The 18,075-nt window shown below is 38.4% G+C and overlaps 1 protein-coding gene across 1 annotated transcript in view; it reads right to left on the bottom strand.

Annotated features, from left to right (window-relative positions):
- LOC119262786 (sialoadhesin-like) overlaps nucleotides 1-18,075 on the bottom strand; it is a gene marked incomplete at its 3' end in the record, with an annotated part of 84,654 nt that overhangs the window by 57,951 nt on the left and 8,628 nt on the right. Inside the window, exons 3-6 of the mRNA XM_037536016.1 lie at nucleotides 13,775-13,877; nucleotides 13,158-13,496; nucleotides 12,797-13,063; nucleotides 11,867-12,115 (exon numbers count right to left, since the gene is read on the bottom strand). Coding sequence (XP_037391913.1) covers nucleotides 11,867-12,115; nucleotides 12,797-13,063; nucleotides 13,158-13,496; nucleotides 13,775-13,877 — 958 coding nt within the window. The remainder of the gene's footprint in view (nucleotides 1-11,866; nucleotides 12,116-12,796; nucleotides 13,064-13,157; nucleotides 13,497-13,774; nucleotides 13,878-18,075) is intronic.

Genomic DNA, 18,075 nt, shown 5'->3' with positions numbered 1-18,075 from the left:
CACCGGGAGGCGTCCAGGGGCCACCCGAATCAGATGCCTGAACCACCTTAGCTGGCTCCTCTCAATGCGGAGGAGTAGTAGCTGTACTCCACGCTCCTCCTGAATGGCCAAACTCCTCACCCTATCAAATACAACAAAGTCAATCATTGACCTCTGCCCCAAGGAGCTCTGATACCATGCATACTAATGAACATCCTTGCATTTGAACTTGGTGTTCATTATGGATAATCCATGCCTGGCACAGAAGTCCAATAACAATTCACTATTCGGGTTTAGATCGGGCAAACCGTTCTTCCCAATCACGCCTCTCCAGGTCTCCTAGTCATTGCCTACATGAGCACTGAAGTCCGCCAGTAAGACTATGGAGTCTGTAGGTGGGAGCCTTTCCAGGACCCTGCCCACTTGCTCCAAGAAAGCCAAATACTCTGATCTGTTGTTTGGTGCTTAAGCACACACAACAGTCAGAGTTTTCCTCTCTGCGATTTTAATTTGCATTGAGGCAACCCTCTTGTCCACCGGGACAAACTCCAACACTGCTGCTAGCTGGGGACTCGTGAGTATCCCCACTCACGCCCTCTCACCCTGTGCAACCCCTGAGTAGGAGAGGGACCCACCCCTATCAAGAAGTTTGGTTCCAGAGCCGACACTGTGGGTGACACTGTGACACTGTGAGCCCAGCTATATCTAGTTGGTACCTCTCAACACCGCACAAGCTCCGGCTCCTTACCCCCCAAGTGAGGTTACATTCCATGTGCCCAGAGCCAGTTTCTGCTGCAAGAGCCTAGGCCACCAAGGGCCCCCCTGCAATCTCACACTGCCTAGGGAACACTACCCCCAGGCCTGGCTCCAGTGATAGGTCCTGGTGACCCTATCCCGGGCAGGGTACACAGTTTTCTTTGTCCAGATTTCATGGTGAGCACATGGTGGTTTCATTTGAAATAAACATTCTGATTCCATACTTTTTGCCTAAATTGTGTTAAAGTCCCCATTTTCTTTCTTCATTTTTTTTTTTTTCTTTTAAGAGCAAGGCCAAAAGCAAACATATCACAGCATTAATTACAAGAAAATAGAGAACAGCACTGTCTATGCTCAAAATATTTCCCCATTTTCTCCCCCAAACATTTTGGTCCACCCCCAATCATACCAACCCACAGAGGAGCAAAACTGAATAACATAATGAATTGAGTCTTTAAAAAAAAAAAAAAAAAAATTATAATATTAATAATAAATAAATAAATAAATAAATAAATAAATAAAAATCAAAACTAAAATGCACAGAAAGGAGAAAAAATATATATAATTAAATAAATAAATAATAATAATAGTAAATAACTAAAAAAAAAACAACAACACACAATTGTGAATGAATCTGAATTATAGTGGTCCTTCAAGTTCAGTCAGCCGGCAATGTTGAAAGCGAATCAACATAGGAAAGGAAAGAGTTCCACTTGGTGTAAAATGAGGCGGTGTTACCTTTCAGGGTACATGACATCTTTTCCACTTTGAGAAACTGCAGTACATCTTGAAGCCAAAAAGCAAGAGAAGGAGGTTTTGAAGATTTCCATAGAAAAAGAATACAGCGTCTAGCCAGTAAGGAGGTGAAGGCCAAAACCTGTGCTTGCCCTCGAGTAAGTGAGGGTAATTGAAGAGAAAGGCCAAATATTGCCACCATAGGACAGATATCTATTTCCACCTCCAAAACCTTGGGCATGATATCAAAATAACAGTTCCAAAACCTCTGCAAGACTGGGCAATAAAAAAACATGTGACTCAGATTACAAGGAGAAATTGAACACCTATCACACTGATCATTGACTAAGTTGGGTTAAAATTTAGATAATTGAAATTTTGAACGGTGCATTCTATGCAAAACCTTAAACTGAATGAATTGGAGTCTTGCGCAGGGTGAACAAGACTGCACCACATTAATCACTCTAACCCACCATTGATCGTAAAGAGAAATGCCCAACTCCTTTTCCCAAGCACATTTAATTTTACACACATCAGGTACATCTAAATTTATAAGAATCAAATACACTCTAGATATAAGCGATTTATTGGAAGGATCTAAAGACAATAAATCATCCCAAGGCTGCCTTATAGGGCAGCCAGGGAAGAGAGCTAAGGCACAGTGTCTGATCTGGAAATACCGAAACAGATGCGAAGAGGAAAGGTTACGCTCACAAGCCAGTTGGGCAAAGGTGCAAAAGGTCCCATCTTTAAAAAGGTCACCAAAAGATGTTATACCCCTCTTGTGCCAAGTAAGAAAGGCAGTGTCAGAAAGAGATGGGGAAAATAAATGATTATTCAAAATAGGCATTAGCAAAGAAGGTGTTAAGAATTTAAAATGGCGTCTAAACTGACACCAAATACGAAGATTGGAAATCACCACTGGATTTTTGGAAAAGTTTTTAATCTTAAGTGGTAAGGGAGAGGTGAGTAGAGCAAGTGGAGAAGATGAGACACAAGTTTGAGTCTACAATCTGCACCACAACAACTCTGGAGAGTGAAGCCAATTAAGTATTTTATGAACATGTGCTGACCAATAGTAGAGTGAGAAGTTGGGAAGGGAGAGGCCTCCATCAGATCTGAATCTCTGTAATATTAATTTACTCACTCTGGGAAGCTTGCCATTCCAAATAAAAGAGATAATAAGCTGATCCAAATCTTTAAAAAACTTTTTAGGTAAATATAAAGGAATAGACTGAAACAAAAAAAGAAATCTAGGCAAGACATTCATCTTTACAGCATTAATTCTGCCCAACAAGGACAAGGGAAGGGATTTCCACCTCTGCAAGTCCAATTTAAGTTTATTCAATAAAGAAGTGAAATTATTGCAAAAAAGAGATGGTAGGGTGCGAGAAACATTTATCCCGAGATATTTAAAACCAGTTGGAGCCAATTTAAATGGTATAGTGGAGTAGTTAAATGTCAGGGCCAATGCATTGACTGGATAACACTCACTCTTCTGCAAATTTACTTTATATCCTGAAATTAAGCCAAATGTGTTTAGCAGAGACAGAATTGATGGGAGAGATGAAGCGGGGTCAGTCACATATAATAACAGATCGTCAGCGTACAATAGTAGTTTCAGCTCGACACCAGCACGTACAATACCCCGAAAAAGTGGATGGGATTTCAAAGCAATAGACAAGGGCTCAATAGCTAAAGCAAACAATAAAGGTGACAATGGGCACCCCTGTCTTGTCCCACGCTTCAACGAAAAATACTCAGAGCGGACACCATTTGTATGCACACTAGCTTGGGAAGCAGTGTATAAAAGTCTAATCCAGGAAATAAATTTATCTCCGAATCCAAATTTATGCAGCACTAAAAATAAAAAATTCCACTCAACTCTGTCGAACGCTTTTTCTACATCTAAAGAAATAACTAATTCAGGAAAAGAACAAGAATGTTCCATAAATATAACATTCAAAAGCGTCCGAACGTTGAAAAAAAGCTGACGCCCCCTAATAAATCCATTTTGATCATGTGAAACAACCCCGGGCAGAACACGCTCCAGTCTCAATGCCCGAGCCTTGGCCAAAATCTTTACATGTACATTCAAAAGAGAAATAGGTCTATATGATGCACAGAAATCCGGGTCCCTGTCCTTCTTAAGAAGAAGTGAGATAGAAGCTTGAGTCATCGTGTGTGGCAAAGTTCCAGAGGATAAAGACTCCTCAAAAACCGCTAAAAGAACAGGAGCCAATTTGTCAATAAACTTTTTTAAAAATTCAATAGGGAACCCATCTGGACCAGGAGCCTTATTTGTCTGCATAGCTTTAATAGAAATCCCAATTTCTTCTAGGCTCAGAGGTGAATCAAGAGATTCTGCATCTGGTAGATCCATGATGGGAAACTCTAAGCCATCCAAGAAGGCAGACACCTCATCGTCAGACGCAGCTTCCGATTGATAAAGTTCTGAATAAAAAGATTTAAAAACTGCATTAATGGACAGTGGATCCGAACACAGCTCACCCCCCGGACCATTTAATTGAAAAATCGATCGAGAAGCTGCACGTCTTTTTAACTGATGGGCCAATAACCTAGAGGCTTTGTCACCATATTCATAGTAACTGCTGCGCGCATGTAAGTGGAGGCACTCTGCACCGGAAGTAGTAAGAAGATCAAATTTAGTTTGAAGATCGACGCTTCTGCAAAGCGAAAGTTGGGTTGAGTGCATTGAGTCTATCAAGCTCAGCAATTTCAGTCATCAGATCCTGCACTTCATGTTTCTGCATCTTGTTGGAATAGACAGCGTAGGAAATAATCTGCCCTCGTAAATAAGCTTTAAGGGATTCCCACAAAAGAGAAGCTGATGTAGAATCATTTTTGTTGTTGATAATAAAATCGTCTATAGAAAAATTGATAAATGAATTGAAGGCAGGATCCGACAACAGCAGCGAATTAAATCTCCAGGGTGGTGGGACAGAAGGACGGTTAGATAACTTCACATTGACAGTTAAGGGGGCATGGTCAGACAACACAATAGGATGGTAATTAGATGACATGACCCTTGAAGAGAGAAAGCTATCAAAAAAAAAAATCAATCTGAGAATATGTTTTATGTGGATGACAATAGAAAGAAAATGTTTTAGCACTAGGATTATGAGCTCTCCAAGGATCAAGAATAGCATTGTCAGTTAAGAAATCAAAAAGCACTTGAGACGTAGCAGAGCGGGTTATCATGGGAGGGGCTGAATGATCTAAAACTGGATCAATAACACAATTAGAATCTCCACCAAGTATCAAGAAATGAGTATTCAGAGATGGTATCGAGCTGAGTAATCCTGTCATAAAGTTTGGATTGTCGAAATTGGGGGCATAAACATTCACAAGCAACACAGGGGTATTAAATAGATGACCTTGCACAATCAGATACCTGCCATTCACATCTGCAACAACATTCCCAGGAACAAACTGAATTCCCTTTTTAATCAAAATTGCAACTCCTCTGGTTCTAGAATTGAATTTAGAGTGAAAGAACTCACCAACCCAAGAGAATTTCAATCTAAGATGATCCTCATTCCTAAGGTATGTCTCCTGTAGAAATACTACATCAGCAGTTAAATGTTTCAAGTGATTAGATATCTTCAACCGTTTAAGTGGATTATTTAAACCTCTAACATTCCAAGTCAAGAAACATAAAGGGAACTCACCTAACACTGTCTTAAAATTAGGACCAGTCATTTATCATACAATAAATGTGAACCATCGTACAGGCCAACTGAGAGGAAAGAGGAAAGAAAAAAAAAAAAAAAAGGGGACATCAACCCACCCATCCAAAGCATGACTCCCACCCCCCACCCTACTTCCAAACAGACTCCAACGGGAGTCAATCCCAAATGAACAACACTTCCGAAAGAACAGCTCAGTGCAAGTACAGACTTTTAGTAAACCCCACAGAACAAGCAAATTTACAACATATTACAAACAGTGTCTCATGGTGCACCCCATTCAATCAATTATTCTTCTCAAACATTTCCATTAATTTCCGTTGTAATTATATTTATCACTATTTATGTACCTATTTATGTTTATTTCCCCTCTCCCTTCCCCACTCCATCCACATATTTATTCACTTTCAAAAAGCAAGGCATGGAGAGGATGTATGCAAAAGGCAGGATGAGAGAAACGTCAGTCACCCAGGCATTGTAGAAATGAAGCGCTCAGCTTCAGTAGGAGAAGTGAACTCCCGCGATTCGCCCTTGTATGTAATACGAAGTCGAGCTGGGTAAAACATACCGTACTTGACCCCGTCCATTGAACAAAGTTTTCTTCTGATTGTGTTGAAGGCTGCTCTCGCCTTGGCCACTTTGGAGGTGAGGTCAGGGTAGATGGAGAGATTCATATCAGAAAAAGTGATTCGCGGATGATTCCTTGCCTCTCTGAGAATCCGAGCACAGTCCTCAAAATAGTGTAACCTCACTATTATTGGACGAGGAGGCCCATCGGGTTTTGGCCGAGGCGCCAAAGAACGGCGAGCTCTGTCCACAAGTGGGCTTTTTTCCAAAGAGAGGGCTTCCCTCAAAAGCTCCGACACATTGGAGTTGGACAAAGTGAATCATGAATCACCCTCCGGCACGCCGATAATCCTGATGTTCTGACGACGCGAACGAGCCTCCAGGTCCTCGCATTTAGCATCGACTCTGACGAGCTCACTGGAAAGGGACTCAACTCTCGCCCTGAGTCCCACAACCTCATCCGAGAGTGCCGACAGGGAGGTTTCAACGACCTCAGCGACGCGTTGTCTCGGAGAAGCTCAGATTTCATCTCCTGAAGCTCCGTCTGAAGTTTGGAATGATAATCCCTGGAGATAGAGTGGAACTCTGCTGTAAGTGCACGCGTGAGCTCCGAGGTCACCGCTTGTATGATGTCCGATTTTAGAGCTGCGAGCTCTTTGGCGAGGTCGGGGGAAGCGGGCTTCTTTCTCGGAGGGGACGCAGCGCCCGAGGCCGAGGAGGCCGCAGTAAGCGCGGGGCCGATGAGAGGCTGAGAGGAAGCCAAACTTTTACTCGCTTTAGGTGGCATGGCGACGAAAACAGACACAGCAAAACGGGTGAGTAGACTAAAACCAAGGCTCAGTTATGAAAAAAAGGAAATTAACAGTGCACCATAAGTAATAAACAACCTCGCTCTGCGGAGTTCACGTTTTCCATAACCTACGCCATACTGCCCGAAACTGGAAGTCCAAAAGTCCCCATTTTCATGTATTTTTTTTTTCTTGAGGTCCACTGATGACTTCCAACATATCAAAAACAGTCTAAAATAATTTTTACATGACCACTTTGTCCCTCAGAATTCAACAGGCTGTTGTTTTATAGTATCTTTAAAACTGAAATATGTAAACGAGCTCTGTTCTAGTTAACCTAGTTGCTAGTTGTTAACCTAGTTATAACCTAGTTGCTGGCTTCCCATTCAAAAATGATGAACTTGCACATGAAAAGTACTTTTGGCCAAAGTGTGGTGTGATAGTGCCAAGTGTGGCCCAGAACCGTCTGCTATCTGGGATGTTATGTCAGCAGTTTGAATAAAATTGAAAGTAACGTTACCTTTTCTTTAGTATTTGTGGTACTGTATATTTTAGAAATGTAACACAGTAACACTATAATAACACTGTTATTATATGACTGTGACTGCAATCAGCTCCACATGTTGAATTTTGAAGCCCGTATTCAGTTTCAACCAATAGAAACAAACAGATAATCTGCTGATTATCTTTGCTGATATATTATCTGCTGATGTAATGCTTTGGTGCCACCTGGTGAAAAATAATGATAACCACATAGTTGATTCAGATTCAGATTCAGATTCCTTTATTGATCCCAGGGGGAAATTGCAGTGCTACTGTAACGCGCATGAATCAGCTCAGCAGCGTCCATCAAAAAAACAACCACCATGGCATGTTTAACAAGAGAAAACACTGCGTTATTATTAATCTACAACATATCAAATCACTTTCCTGTAAAAAAAAAGCAAGACCGTTTGAAACCTACAGTGAGAGTGTGAGCCTAAAGGTTTAAATCATTTTAAGAGAAATCTCATCACTGCACACAAATTCCCAGGTTTCTGCAGAGCTACAAGGTGTAGAATATTCACTGTTCAGTTTTATTGAACATTAATTAACAGTATAATATTTCTGTTTTCTATGCTGGGCTGTTAATTAGGTTAATTACAGTAACACATTCATAATATTGAATGAAGTTTGAATTAAAACACTTTTTAAGGTTTCTTTCTCTGATGTTCTTTACTTTTCTGTGGGAGGAATAGATTTTACAAAACACACTTCTTGTTTGAAATCTCACATTTATGTGTTTTTAGTTCATGGCAGAAAAACTAAAGCTAATAAATGAGAGTTAGTGCTTTAAAATGACTGAAAACAGTCACTGGCTGCGCTTTATTGGCTGATGTCTCAGTCAGGTTCGGCGGTGACGTCACACACCGTACCATATAAACAGCTCTCACTTCCATATTTGGCCATTTAGGTGTTTAGAGCGTCGCTATATGAGCAGTGAATGAGAAACAGCACTAACTGTAAGTTCTTTATCGTTCATTCACTTATAATATCCATCCATCCATTCATCCATCCATCCATCCATCCATCCATCCATCCATCCATCCATCCATCCATTTGCTAAGATGCTTCTCCATCAGGGTCACAGAGGGGGGGGTGCTGGAGCCTATTCACTTATAATAATAATAATAATAATATAATAAAATTACTGTATTATTATTATTATTGTTGTTGTTGTTGTTGTTGTTATTTGAAGTAATTTCGAAGGTGAAATGAAACTCCACACCCTGCACATGCAGTTTTCCTTCATTTGGGGTAAAGTGGAGAACAGAGAACAATTACAAGAGGCCAAAATCTGTCAGTTCTACTAGTGAAGGATGTGAAAGATTAATAGATTAACAGTAAATGATTAACTAACAAATAAAAAACTGACTGATCCGTTTAAAAAACACATTCATGTAATTTAATGTCCAGTTTCATTCAGGCTGAGGATCATGTTTAAATTGTCCACATGAGGGCGCAATAGGCAACTGGTTCTGATAACATTTAAAAAAGATGGTTCTTCAAAGGTTCTCTAGTAGCAGGAATGGCTCTGTTTAGAACCATGAGTTCTGTACAGAATGTCTTAGTTAGTCATTCAGAAAATTTGCGTCCAACATCGGTGTTTAAAGCCCATCTGTGGCTCCATCCACAGTAAAATCCGAGTGTCTCGGCTCACAGCTTTCCTCACAGATTCTCCAGAGAATCCTGAATAAGAGGTAAACAACAGACTAACTAAATCTCTTAGTCCATCAATAATTACATATTCCTTCCCTGCGTGAATGAGGAGAAGAAGAATTCAACTATTGCTTGGAGGAGGAAGAATTTTTAAAAATCTATTTTAATTATTTTTAATATAATATATTATAAATATATTACATGAAGATCCTTTTATATCCAGTCATGACAGCATCACCTGTTATCTGTTGAGTTGTGGAAAATTTCAAAACAGGTATTTTCGATCTTTCCACAAACTTCCCAGTCTTACATTATGCAGCCCAACGTTGGGATGTGCTGCAGGCATCAAATTTGGAAACATATATTTACAACCCCACTTCCAAAAAAGTTGCTGTGTAAAATGTAAATAAGTGTAAATAAAAACAGAATGCATGATTAAATCTCATAGACCCATATTTCACTCACAGTAGAGCATAGAACACATATCAGATGTTGAAAGTGAGAAATTTTACCATTTCAGAAAAACTTTAACTCATTTAGAACTTCATGGCAGCAACGCATCTCAGAACAGTTGGGACAGGGCCACGTCTACCACCATGTAGCATCCCCTCTTCTTTTGACAACAGTCTGTAAATGTATGGGAAGTGAGGACACCAATTGTTGGAGTTTTATTAGAGGAATGTTGTCCTGTTCTTGTCTGATGTGGGACTGAAGCTGCTCAACAGTCCTCTTTGTCAGTTTTCTCTTTTCTTGATCTGACAAATGTTTTCTATTGGTGAAAAGTCTGGACTGCAGGCAGGTCAGTTCAGTGCCCAGACTCTTCCTTTGTGAAGCCATGCTGTAGTAATGGATGCAGTATGTAGTTTATCATTGTCTTGCTGAAATATAGAACGCCTTTCCTGAAAGAGACGTTGTCTGGATGGAAGCTCATGTTGCCAAAACATCTATATTTCATTCAGCATTAATGGTGCCTTCACAGATGTGCACATCACCCATGCCATGTGCACTAATGCTCCCCCAAACCATCAACTTTTTTCAGATGCCTTGTTGCCATCAAGTTCTAAATGAATTGTTTTCCATGAATTTGTCAAATGTCTCACCTTCAACATCTGATATGTGCTCTACGTTCTATTGTGAGTAAAATACGAGTCTATGAGATTTGTAAATCATCACAAACTGTTTCTATTCACACTTATTTACATTTTACACAGCATCACAACTTTTTAAAAATTGGGTCTGTACAAAAAATCACTGCAGTATTTATATTAAGAAAATATTTTATCTCTTCTTTCTGCTATTTTCATTGAAATGCTATAGAAGTTTAAAAATCACTGCTTTGTTTATATTTACATTTTACTTGCTGTCCCAACTCTTTAGGAATTGGGTTTGTATCACAGCAGTGGTGAAACGCTGATGGTGAGCTGGAGTGCAGCCAGAACTTTCACAGAGGAGAACAAAGTGTCTTTTTCTGTTTTCAAGACTTTCATCTTTTGTTTCCAACCAAACCTTAACATTAAAATCAGAGTTTTATCATTGCAGAGTTTAAATACAACAATTTTTAAAAATGCATAAAAATTACAGACGAGTATTTTTCAGTTCCCAGAATTCATTAGGACTCCTCTGAAGGCCTAGAAGGTTTCACTGATGAATCAATTCAGCCAGATAAAACATCAAAGCAATGTTTTCTTTCATGAACACTTTATTATAATTGTAATTTAACTGCATTAAAAAAAGAACCACAGTTAGTTTACAATAAATGAATGAGGTTCAACACAAGAAGGAGAACATTAAAACATATGACCACATAGCACTGTGTCACCATTAGATCATGAATATGAGGAAAAGATAAAAGACCAGAAGATAAAACTGAAAAAGCAGATTAGAACGCATTCAGCATCAAAACCCATGACAATGGAAAATATATAATAATACCAAAACAAAACCAAAGAAAATAAAAAAATTATTCAAATCCATCACACTATAAAAATTATTACAATGTTTTCCTGCTTTATTTTATTTTGATACTTTTAAAATATGTTTAATATTTATATAAACACTTAGTTTAAATGGAAAATGGACAAGTCTTTTATATTGTAGAGTAAAAGCATAACATTTTGCAGGGATGAAGGACCATAAAAAGAGACAGAGGGTTTACATTTTAATGCATGAGAGATTGTTTTCTTCTTCTAAAAATAATTCTGACAGTCTAAATGTATTCAGGTCCTTTTCTGTCTTCACTCCTTAAAACCCAAACCAGGAGTTCCTGTAGAAGCAAATCTTGTTTTAATTTATGGATTATATCTACAATGAGAGAGTCTCATCTCTGTTAGTGAAGCTTTTTCACACTGCTATCGATGTAAACAACACACTAAATAACTAATGACAACTGAAGTGTGATAAACTGTAAAAGAATAATACTGTGACAGCGCCCCCTGCTGTGAGGTCTCAGCTCTGCAGTTTCAGTTTACATTTCTTAAAGTTTTTGCCTTTAGAACATTAATCCTCCACACAAACAGTCACACATTCAACTCTCCTCATTATTCAGCACCATCACGGCAGCATTTTATTTGATGAATGTAATGAACATTAACTAAGAAGGATGAGCAGAAGTTAGCATTTCAGTTGCCCTGAAGTATTTAGGAAATGATGTCTATGTAAAACACTTCTTAGTCTTTTCTTATTAGTCTCTAATCAGTGTAACTCCAATATACAAACCTGGCATTCAGCACTCAAGATGTTTCAGCTTCCATCATTGCTTATGTTCTGCTCTGCTCACCAGGTTTAGCTGTGAAAAACGTAATGATGAACAATCCACATTAGTCTTTTATCAGATTTTATATAGTAGCAAAAAAACAAACACTACTAACACTTTGAAGAAACACAAAAAGACTGAGTTTTTACCTCAAGCTCTGTAGCATTTGACCCCGAGCACGATGGTCACCAGCAAATATGGAGACACTGCCATTAAACTACTGAGCAGACTGAACGCTGAGACTGGAGCTCCTGAACGGGACAAACATGATACACACACACAGTATAATCACTGTAATGTAGAATAGAAATGGCTGCTGAGGGCATTCTTATTAAAATATAAATTATAATGATTAGATATTTTCTGTTAAAGCAGCAGACCTCTGACTGAGAGCCAGCTCTGTGGTGACTCTCCTCTCTCTGGGTGTTTACAGTGGTAGAGACCTTCATCTGACTTTGAGACAGTACGGATGATCATCTCTCCTGTCGTCTGGGTCTGGAGCAGTGATCCATCTTTATAGAAATCAGCTGTGAGGTTTGAGGGCTTTGTGGAGCGAAATAAACAGCGGAGAGTCAGAGAATCTCCCTCAGTCACAGCATGGACAGGAATGTCCAGGATCACATCACCATCTGTAGGAGAGAGAAAGTGATACAGAGTGAAGTAACAACTTCTTAGATTTACATTTGAACTAGAAACTGCACTTTAGAGTTCGAGATCAGGTTGGTAATTCACTAAGAATCAAAAGGAAACACTAAAGTCCTGTTTTGATAAGAAACAATAAAAATAATCAACTCTGATGGGACACAATGTAACTACTTAGGTATTTAATCAAAGATTAATTAAAGAGTTCATTAATAAGTACATTCATATAGACCCATCACTCACTCACTGACTATACACAAGATTATTTATAGACGTTTTAATATTTAATACTTTTCTTGGGCTGACAGTTGCTTTAAAATGTAAACAAAAGCAGCTAACAGGTAAAATATAATACAGACACACAAAAGTGAAACACTTAAAAAATAAAATTAATAAATTTTGAGAGCTGTGGCACTAAATGATGTACAGTACACAAATAAAAATGATCTTAAGTCACTTCAGTTACTGCATAATAAAGCAGTGATGAGCAGCCAGTTAATGATCAGCTGTAGGTTTGTTAAGATGTAATAAGGGCTTTATAACATCCTCCTATACTGAAGTGTTAATCTAGTATGGAAGTATTTACATTTTTAACAATTAATTCATTAAATAGCTTTTAAAATATTTCTGTATTGAACCTGTTATTGGTAAGAGTAACAGAGACTGACTGTGCACTGTGATGTTGAGAGGATCACTTCCTCCTCCAGACTCAGACTGACACCAGTAAACTCCAGTGAGGGATGTGTGGAGGGAGATGATGCTGCATGTAGATCCTGTAACTGATGAACAATCTGACACCTCCCCACTGTGTGTGTATCGCCTCACTCTCCATCCAGTAGAGTCACTCTGTCCCTCACAGCTCAGTGAGAGAGAGCCAGCACTAAAGTGTTGAGTTCTGCTGGGACTGATGATCAGAGAGGCTGGAGGAGATGAACCTGAACATCCACACAAGATACACATGGAGCCTGATGCTGGATATGTTCTTAAGTGTAAGTATATATATAAATATTCACTTCTATATTTCCTCACCAGTGATCCACAGTGTCTGCGCAGTGCTGTACTGTGTCTGATAGGCTGGTTCTCCTCTCCCTGCTCTGCACACATAAACTCCTGTGTGATTTACAGCAGCAGGACTGAGAGTGTAGGAGCCTCCAGCTTCTCTTCTGCTGTCTGACAGGAGCTCCACATGATACAGAACATTGCCATGAACGTCTCTTATTTGTTCTAAGCCTTGTCTGTAGAGAGCAGCTCTGTACCAGCTGAATGTCCAGCCTGTAGAGGAGCCTGTAACCTCACAGCTTAGAGTCACTGACTCTCCTTCAGTCAACCAGCTCTGTGGAGACACACTCAATACTGCCTGAGCTACATCTGACAAAGAGAAATTGAGCAAATATATAATTTTCTGCTTGTGGTCTGGATACACTGAACCAAACTACTATATAATCTGACCCTCAGATTTATGATGCCTTTAAGTAGATGTTTCTGTAATATTAATCATTTACTCCTATCTGTGCTGTAAACCTTCAGCACTATAATGTATCACTGAGTGAAAATCTCCTACTCACCAGTAACGTTTACCCAGAGTGCATCACTGTAGTGTGTGTAGTAGACTGGGTTTCCTCTGCCAGCTCTGCACCGGTACTGACCTCCATCAGAGAGACTAACTGAGCTGATGGTGTAGACGTTGGTGATGGTCTCCTTCTCAGAGCTCTGTGTGTGTTTGGACCAGTAAAACGTCCATCCAGCAGACTGATGGAGTTTACAGTACAGAGTCACTGTGTTTCCTGTCAATGCAGCTCCTTCAGGGTTTGAGGTGATTGTAGGTTTGACTTTTACTGCTGATGAAGAACAAAGTTCAGCTGATAGAATTTAGACTTTCAGCTTTATGTTATTTAGAGATGGAACTTTCACGTTGGTTTAATGTTTAAGGTAAAACAGATAGTTGAGTTACTCATGATGAGACACATGAGAATAAACGTCTCCATCAAGACTGAAATGTTTCTAATGCACCAAATTTATCATCATAATTTGGAAAATTTAATTTATTAAGGTCATCCACACATGGTACCTTCACACCTCTGTTTCAGTCATCATTACAGAGGAAACAGTGTGAAGATCAAAAGAAAAGTGTTATTAGGCCAATAAATTATGGAAAAGTGTAACTGAGGAACAGATGATGCCTGACAGACACAAATGTGTCCTAATGATCTGGATGTTGGTATCGATTTTTATATCATTCATGAAGCTGAAAAGCTTTTGGCTTAAACACTGTGGGAGATTCACTCACAGCTCAGTGTTAAAACCATTAACAGACAGAATTATGCTGAACCTGATCTAGATTACTGTATTTGCTAAAAATCACTTTAATATGACGTTTGAGGAGAAAGACGGTTATAAAGCAATATGAAGGTCAGTTAACTAACTGGACAGATTGATAACTCGGCTGCTGACAGTTATTAATTAAACAGGACTGTTCAGTGCTCACATTCATCAGTAAAATATTGTGTGTAAAGATAAATATTAAAGCACACTAACAGGCCATTCTTTGTACTGCTTCTTTAAAGACCCCTGAAAGACCTCCTGTAAAAATAACTGCTGAACTACTGAAATTTCTAGTCTGTTACAAAGCAGCCTGAGCTGAAAGTTTGATGGACATAGAAACAATAACAAAGGGAGATGAGACTTTTGCAGTTGGTTAATTAGTGCAGACCATGAGAAGATCTTTTATCATGATTTTCTAAATGATCTGTAACTGTCAAGTGAAAAGCTAGAAAACTCAGGAATGTGTGGACGTTTCTGTTTTTTCCAGTGCAGAAAAATGACCAACTTGTAGAACTGCTTTATTTCTGTTTTATGGTTTTGACTGGAGACTAAATAATGAAGGGTGGTCTCTGACTTTGGCTCAGCACTGTACATGAACTCATTAAGGCTTCTGAGAAACTTTACATAATAAAGACAAAATTGCTGACATGTTTACTTCAGGATGATGTTTTTATAGTTGCAAAGCACGTCTACACTTTAAACTCTTAATGATAGAAATACAGTGAGAAAGACGCCACACTCACCTGATACAGTCAGTGTAGCAGCTGCACTGGGGTGTGTGTAGATTCGGCCTGTTGACTGTGTTCCCTTACAGGTATAATCACCTGCATGAGTCTGATCAATATTAGAGATTTCATATTTCTTCCTTTGAGCATCTCTGAGAAGATTATTATTCTTATACCATTCATAATTCCAGTCATCTCCACTTTCTATTCCACATGTCAGAGTGACTCTCTCTCTGATGAAAACATGACCAGCTGGCTGGACGTTCACTGTAGCTTTTGGTTTCTCTGTTCAAAGATGATAAATCCTTTTAAAACTTATTCACTCTCTCTGAAAACGCATGACAGCATTTAAAAACTTTCTCTCTGTTAGTTTACAGAGAGAATTTTATTCCAGATGTGTTTCTAAGTCAATCACTATATCTCTTCTGCATCTTCCACTTTCTGGCTTTAGACAAACTCTAACAAACCTTTATAAATGTGTCCAAAACTGTCACACAAGTTTATACACAGTTTCGTCTTAAGTGCCCCTTTCCAGTCCTTCATCACCACCAACACATAATTTACTGACCAACAAATTTGTCGCTTTTCAATCAACTTCACTTTTTTATTGCTGAATATGTCACTGATTTTAATCTTGTACATCTGTGGTTCTCATCTCTGCTTCTGGAGAACCACCTACCCTGCACACATTGCTGTTTTCACTACTCCCAGCAAACCTGATCCAACTAATTCATTAGCAAGTCCTTCCTCATGTTTATTCCTTATTACATGTCAGATGAGCTGAAGCTCTTAAGGCTCTTCCACCTTTTAGCACCTCATACTAAATGTTTCTTAGATTAACTATGACTGGTTTGTTATATAACATTGGCATGAATGCAAGTATAGAAAAAAAACAGGACAAGTGCTGTAAAAATAACATTGTTTGGCTGTGAAGTTGGTTTTTGTGCAGGTTTGATGTAAAAGAAATCTGATGCTTGACTTCTTGCTGCACTTCAGTCATTGTGTGGGTTTCTTAAATTCCTTCAGCAGCACCTGATTTAACCTAAGGACAGACTGATTAGATAAACAGGGTACTGGATGGTAATGGTAAATACTGGACTTCCTGCAGGAGAGATCTGAGAAATAGTCCAGTTAACACATCATGTCATAACTGACGGGTCATTTGTTTAACTGTATTTATCCTACTGTTAGTGATTTGGGGAAAACAAACACTTACCACCCAAATAACACGCCATATCATTTTCTCTGATGCCTGTGACTTTTACACTGCACTGTATATAGTACAATATTATTCTTCTTTACAATAAGATGTGATTCCACGCTTTAAAACTGTATATCATGTGATATAAAATACATGGTGCACTCAGAGAATAAAACACTAGAAACAATTACTGTAGAACAGGATGTCCAGCGTCTAATCCTGGCCCTGGAGATCTGCCATCCGTGAGAGTTTAACTCCAGCCCCTGTCTAACATACTTAATGAAGGCTTTCATAGACATTTGAATAATAAAGCCAGGTGTGTTGGACCTGAACTCTCAAGGGTGGAAGTTCACGACACCCATGATCTACAGCAATTATTGTTTCATTATGTTTATTCTCTGAATTCACCATAATGCTTAATTTTCATTTAAATCACTGAAACTTTCTCTGGAGGACCAAACCTCTGGATCCTGAACAAGACGTAGTTTTCTAACGTTGTTCTGAGTATTTTCACTGCTTATGATACTGCATGGACTTTTAACTGATTCATACTTTAGACTGATTTCCTTTGATTTGAGTGACCCTACAGCTTAATTATGTTTATTTTATTCAAATGCATGATCGCAAGAGACATTCAGTCTTATTTGCGTCTATCAAATGTAGGCGTGTGGCTAAAATAAGGTTCTGCCTATTACCTAAACCTGTGGTTCTGTAGTGACGTGACGTGGAGCACCAGTTTTTAATTCAAACTTACTCTTATGATGAATCTCAGTCTTCCAGCTTCACTTTAAAATTCATAAAATGAGTCAAAAACATCTTTAAAATGACAATTTACATTAAGAATAAGAAAAAAGTAAACTACATTTCCACAAGGTGAAATTTAGGGCTTTGGATTTGGGACAGACACCGACTGATAGACAGTACAGTATAAATGATGATTTTGTATGTATTGAGATTATTTCTGTCTTAATGAACAGATTTGGTTTAAATAGATCATCAATATTCCCTGTAAATATCTAAGGTCTACATGTTATTTCTTCTTCTTCTTCTTCTTCTTCTTCTTCTTCATCTTCTTCTTCTTCTTCTTCCTCTTCTTATTCCTCTTATTCCTATTCTTCCTCTTCTTCCTCTTCTTCTTCTTCTTTTTAGTTTATATTATTATTATTTATTATTAATATTATTACTACTATTATTATTATTATTATCATCAGTACAAATAGTAGTGGTAGTAGTGTTTTACTGTAGAGCTGTGTTTCGAGCTATGTCAGTAGGATGGTCCATATATACATGTATTTAGAGATATGATGAGATAATTAAGGAGGTTTTTAAATTTTAAGTCATTTAATTTTCCCATAAACGAAAGCTGTAACCACATTATGCTAACATGACATTTTACAAAAAAAGTAATAATAAATTCCATTGACATTATTATTATTATAATTATTATTATTAATATTATTAGTAGTAGTATTAATGTTATTGTTATTATTATTATAATCATTGTAAATGTTGTATTATCACAATTAAACAGAAGGATATTTAGTAGTAATGCAGATCTGCACTTTAAACTCTTCATAATTATAAAGTGAGAAAGTCGCCACACTCACCTGATACAGTCAGTGTAACAGCTGCACTGGTGTGTGTGTAGATTCGGCCTGTTGACTGTGTTCCCTTACAGGTATAATCACCTGCATGAGTC

The sequence above is a fragment of the Pygocentrus nattereri genome, chromosome 29 (genome assembly GCF_015220715.1).
Source record: "Pygocentrus nattereri isolate fPygNat1 chromosome 29, fPygNat1.pri, whole genome shotgun sequence".
NCBI classification, from domain to species: Eukaryota; Metazoa; Chordata; class Actinopteri; order Characiformes; family Serrasalmidae; genus Pygocentrus; species Pygocentrus nattereri.
The sequence above is the reverse complement of the archived record's forward strand: the minus strand, read 5'-3'. Positions and strand labels throughout refer to the sequence as shown.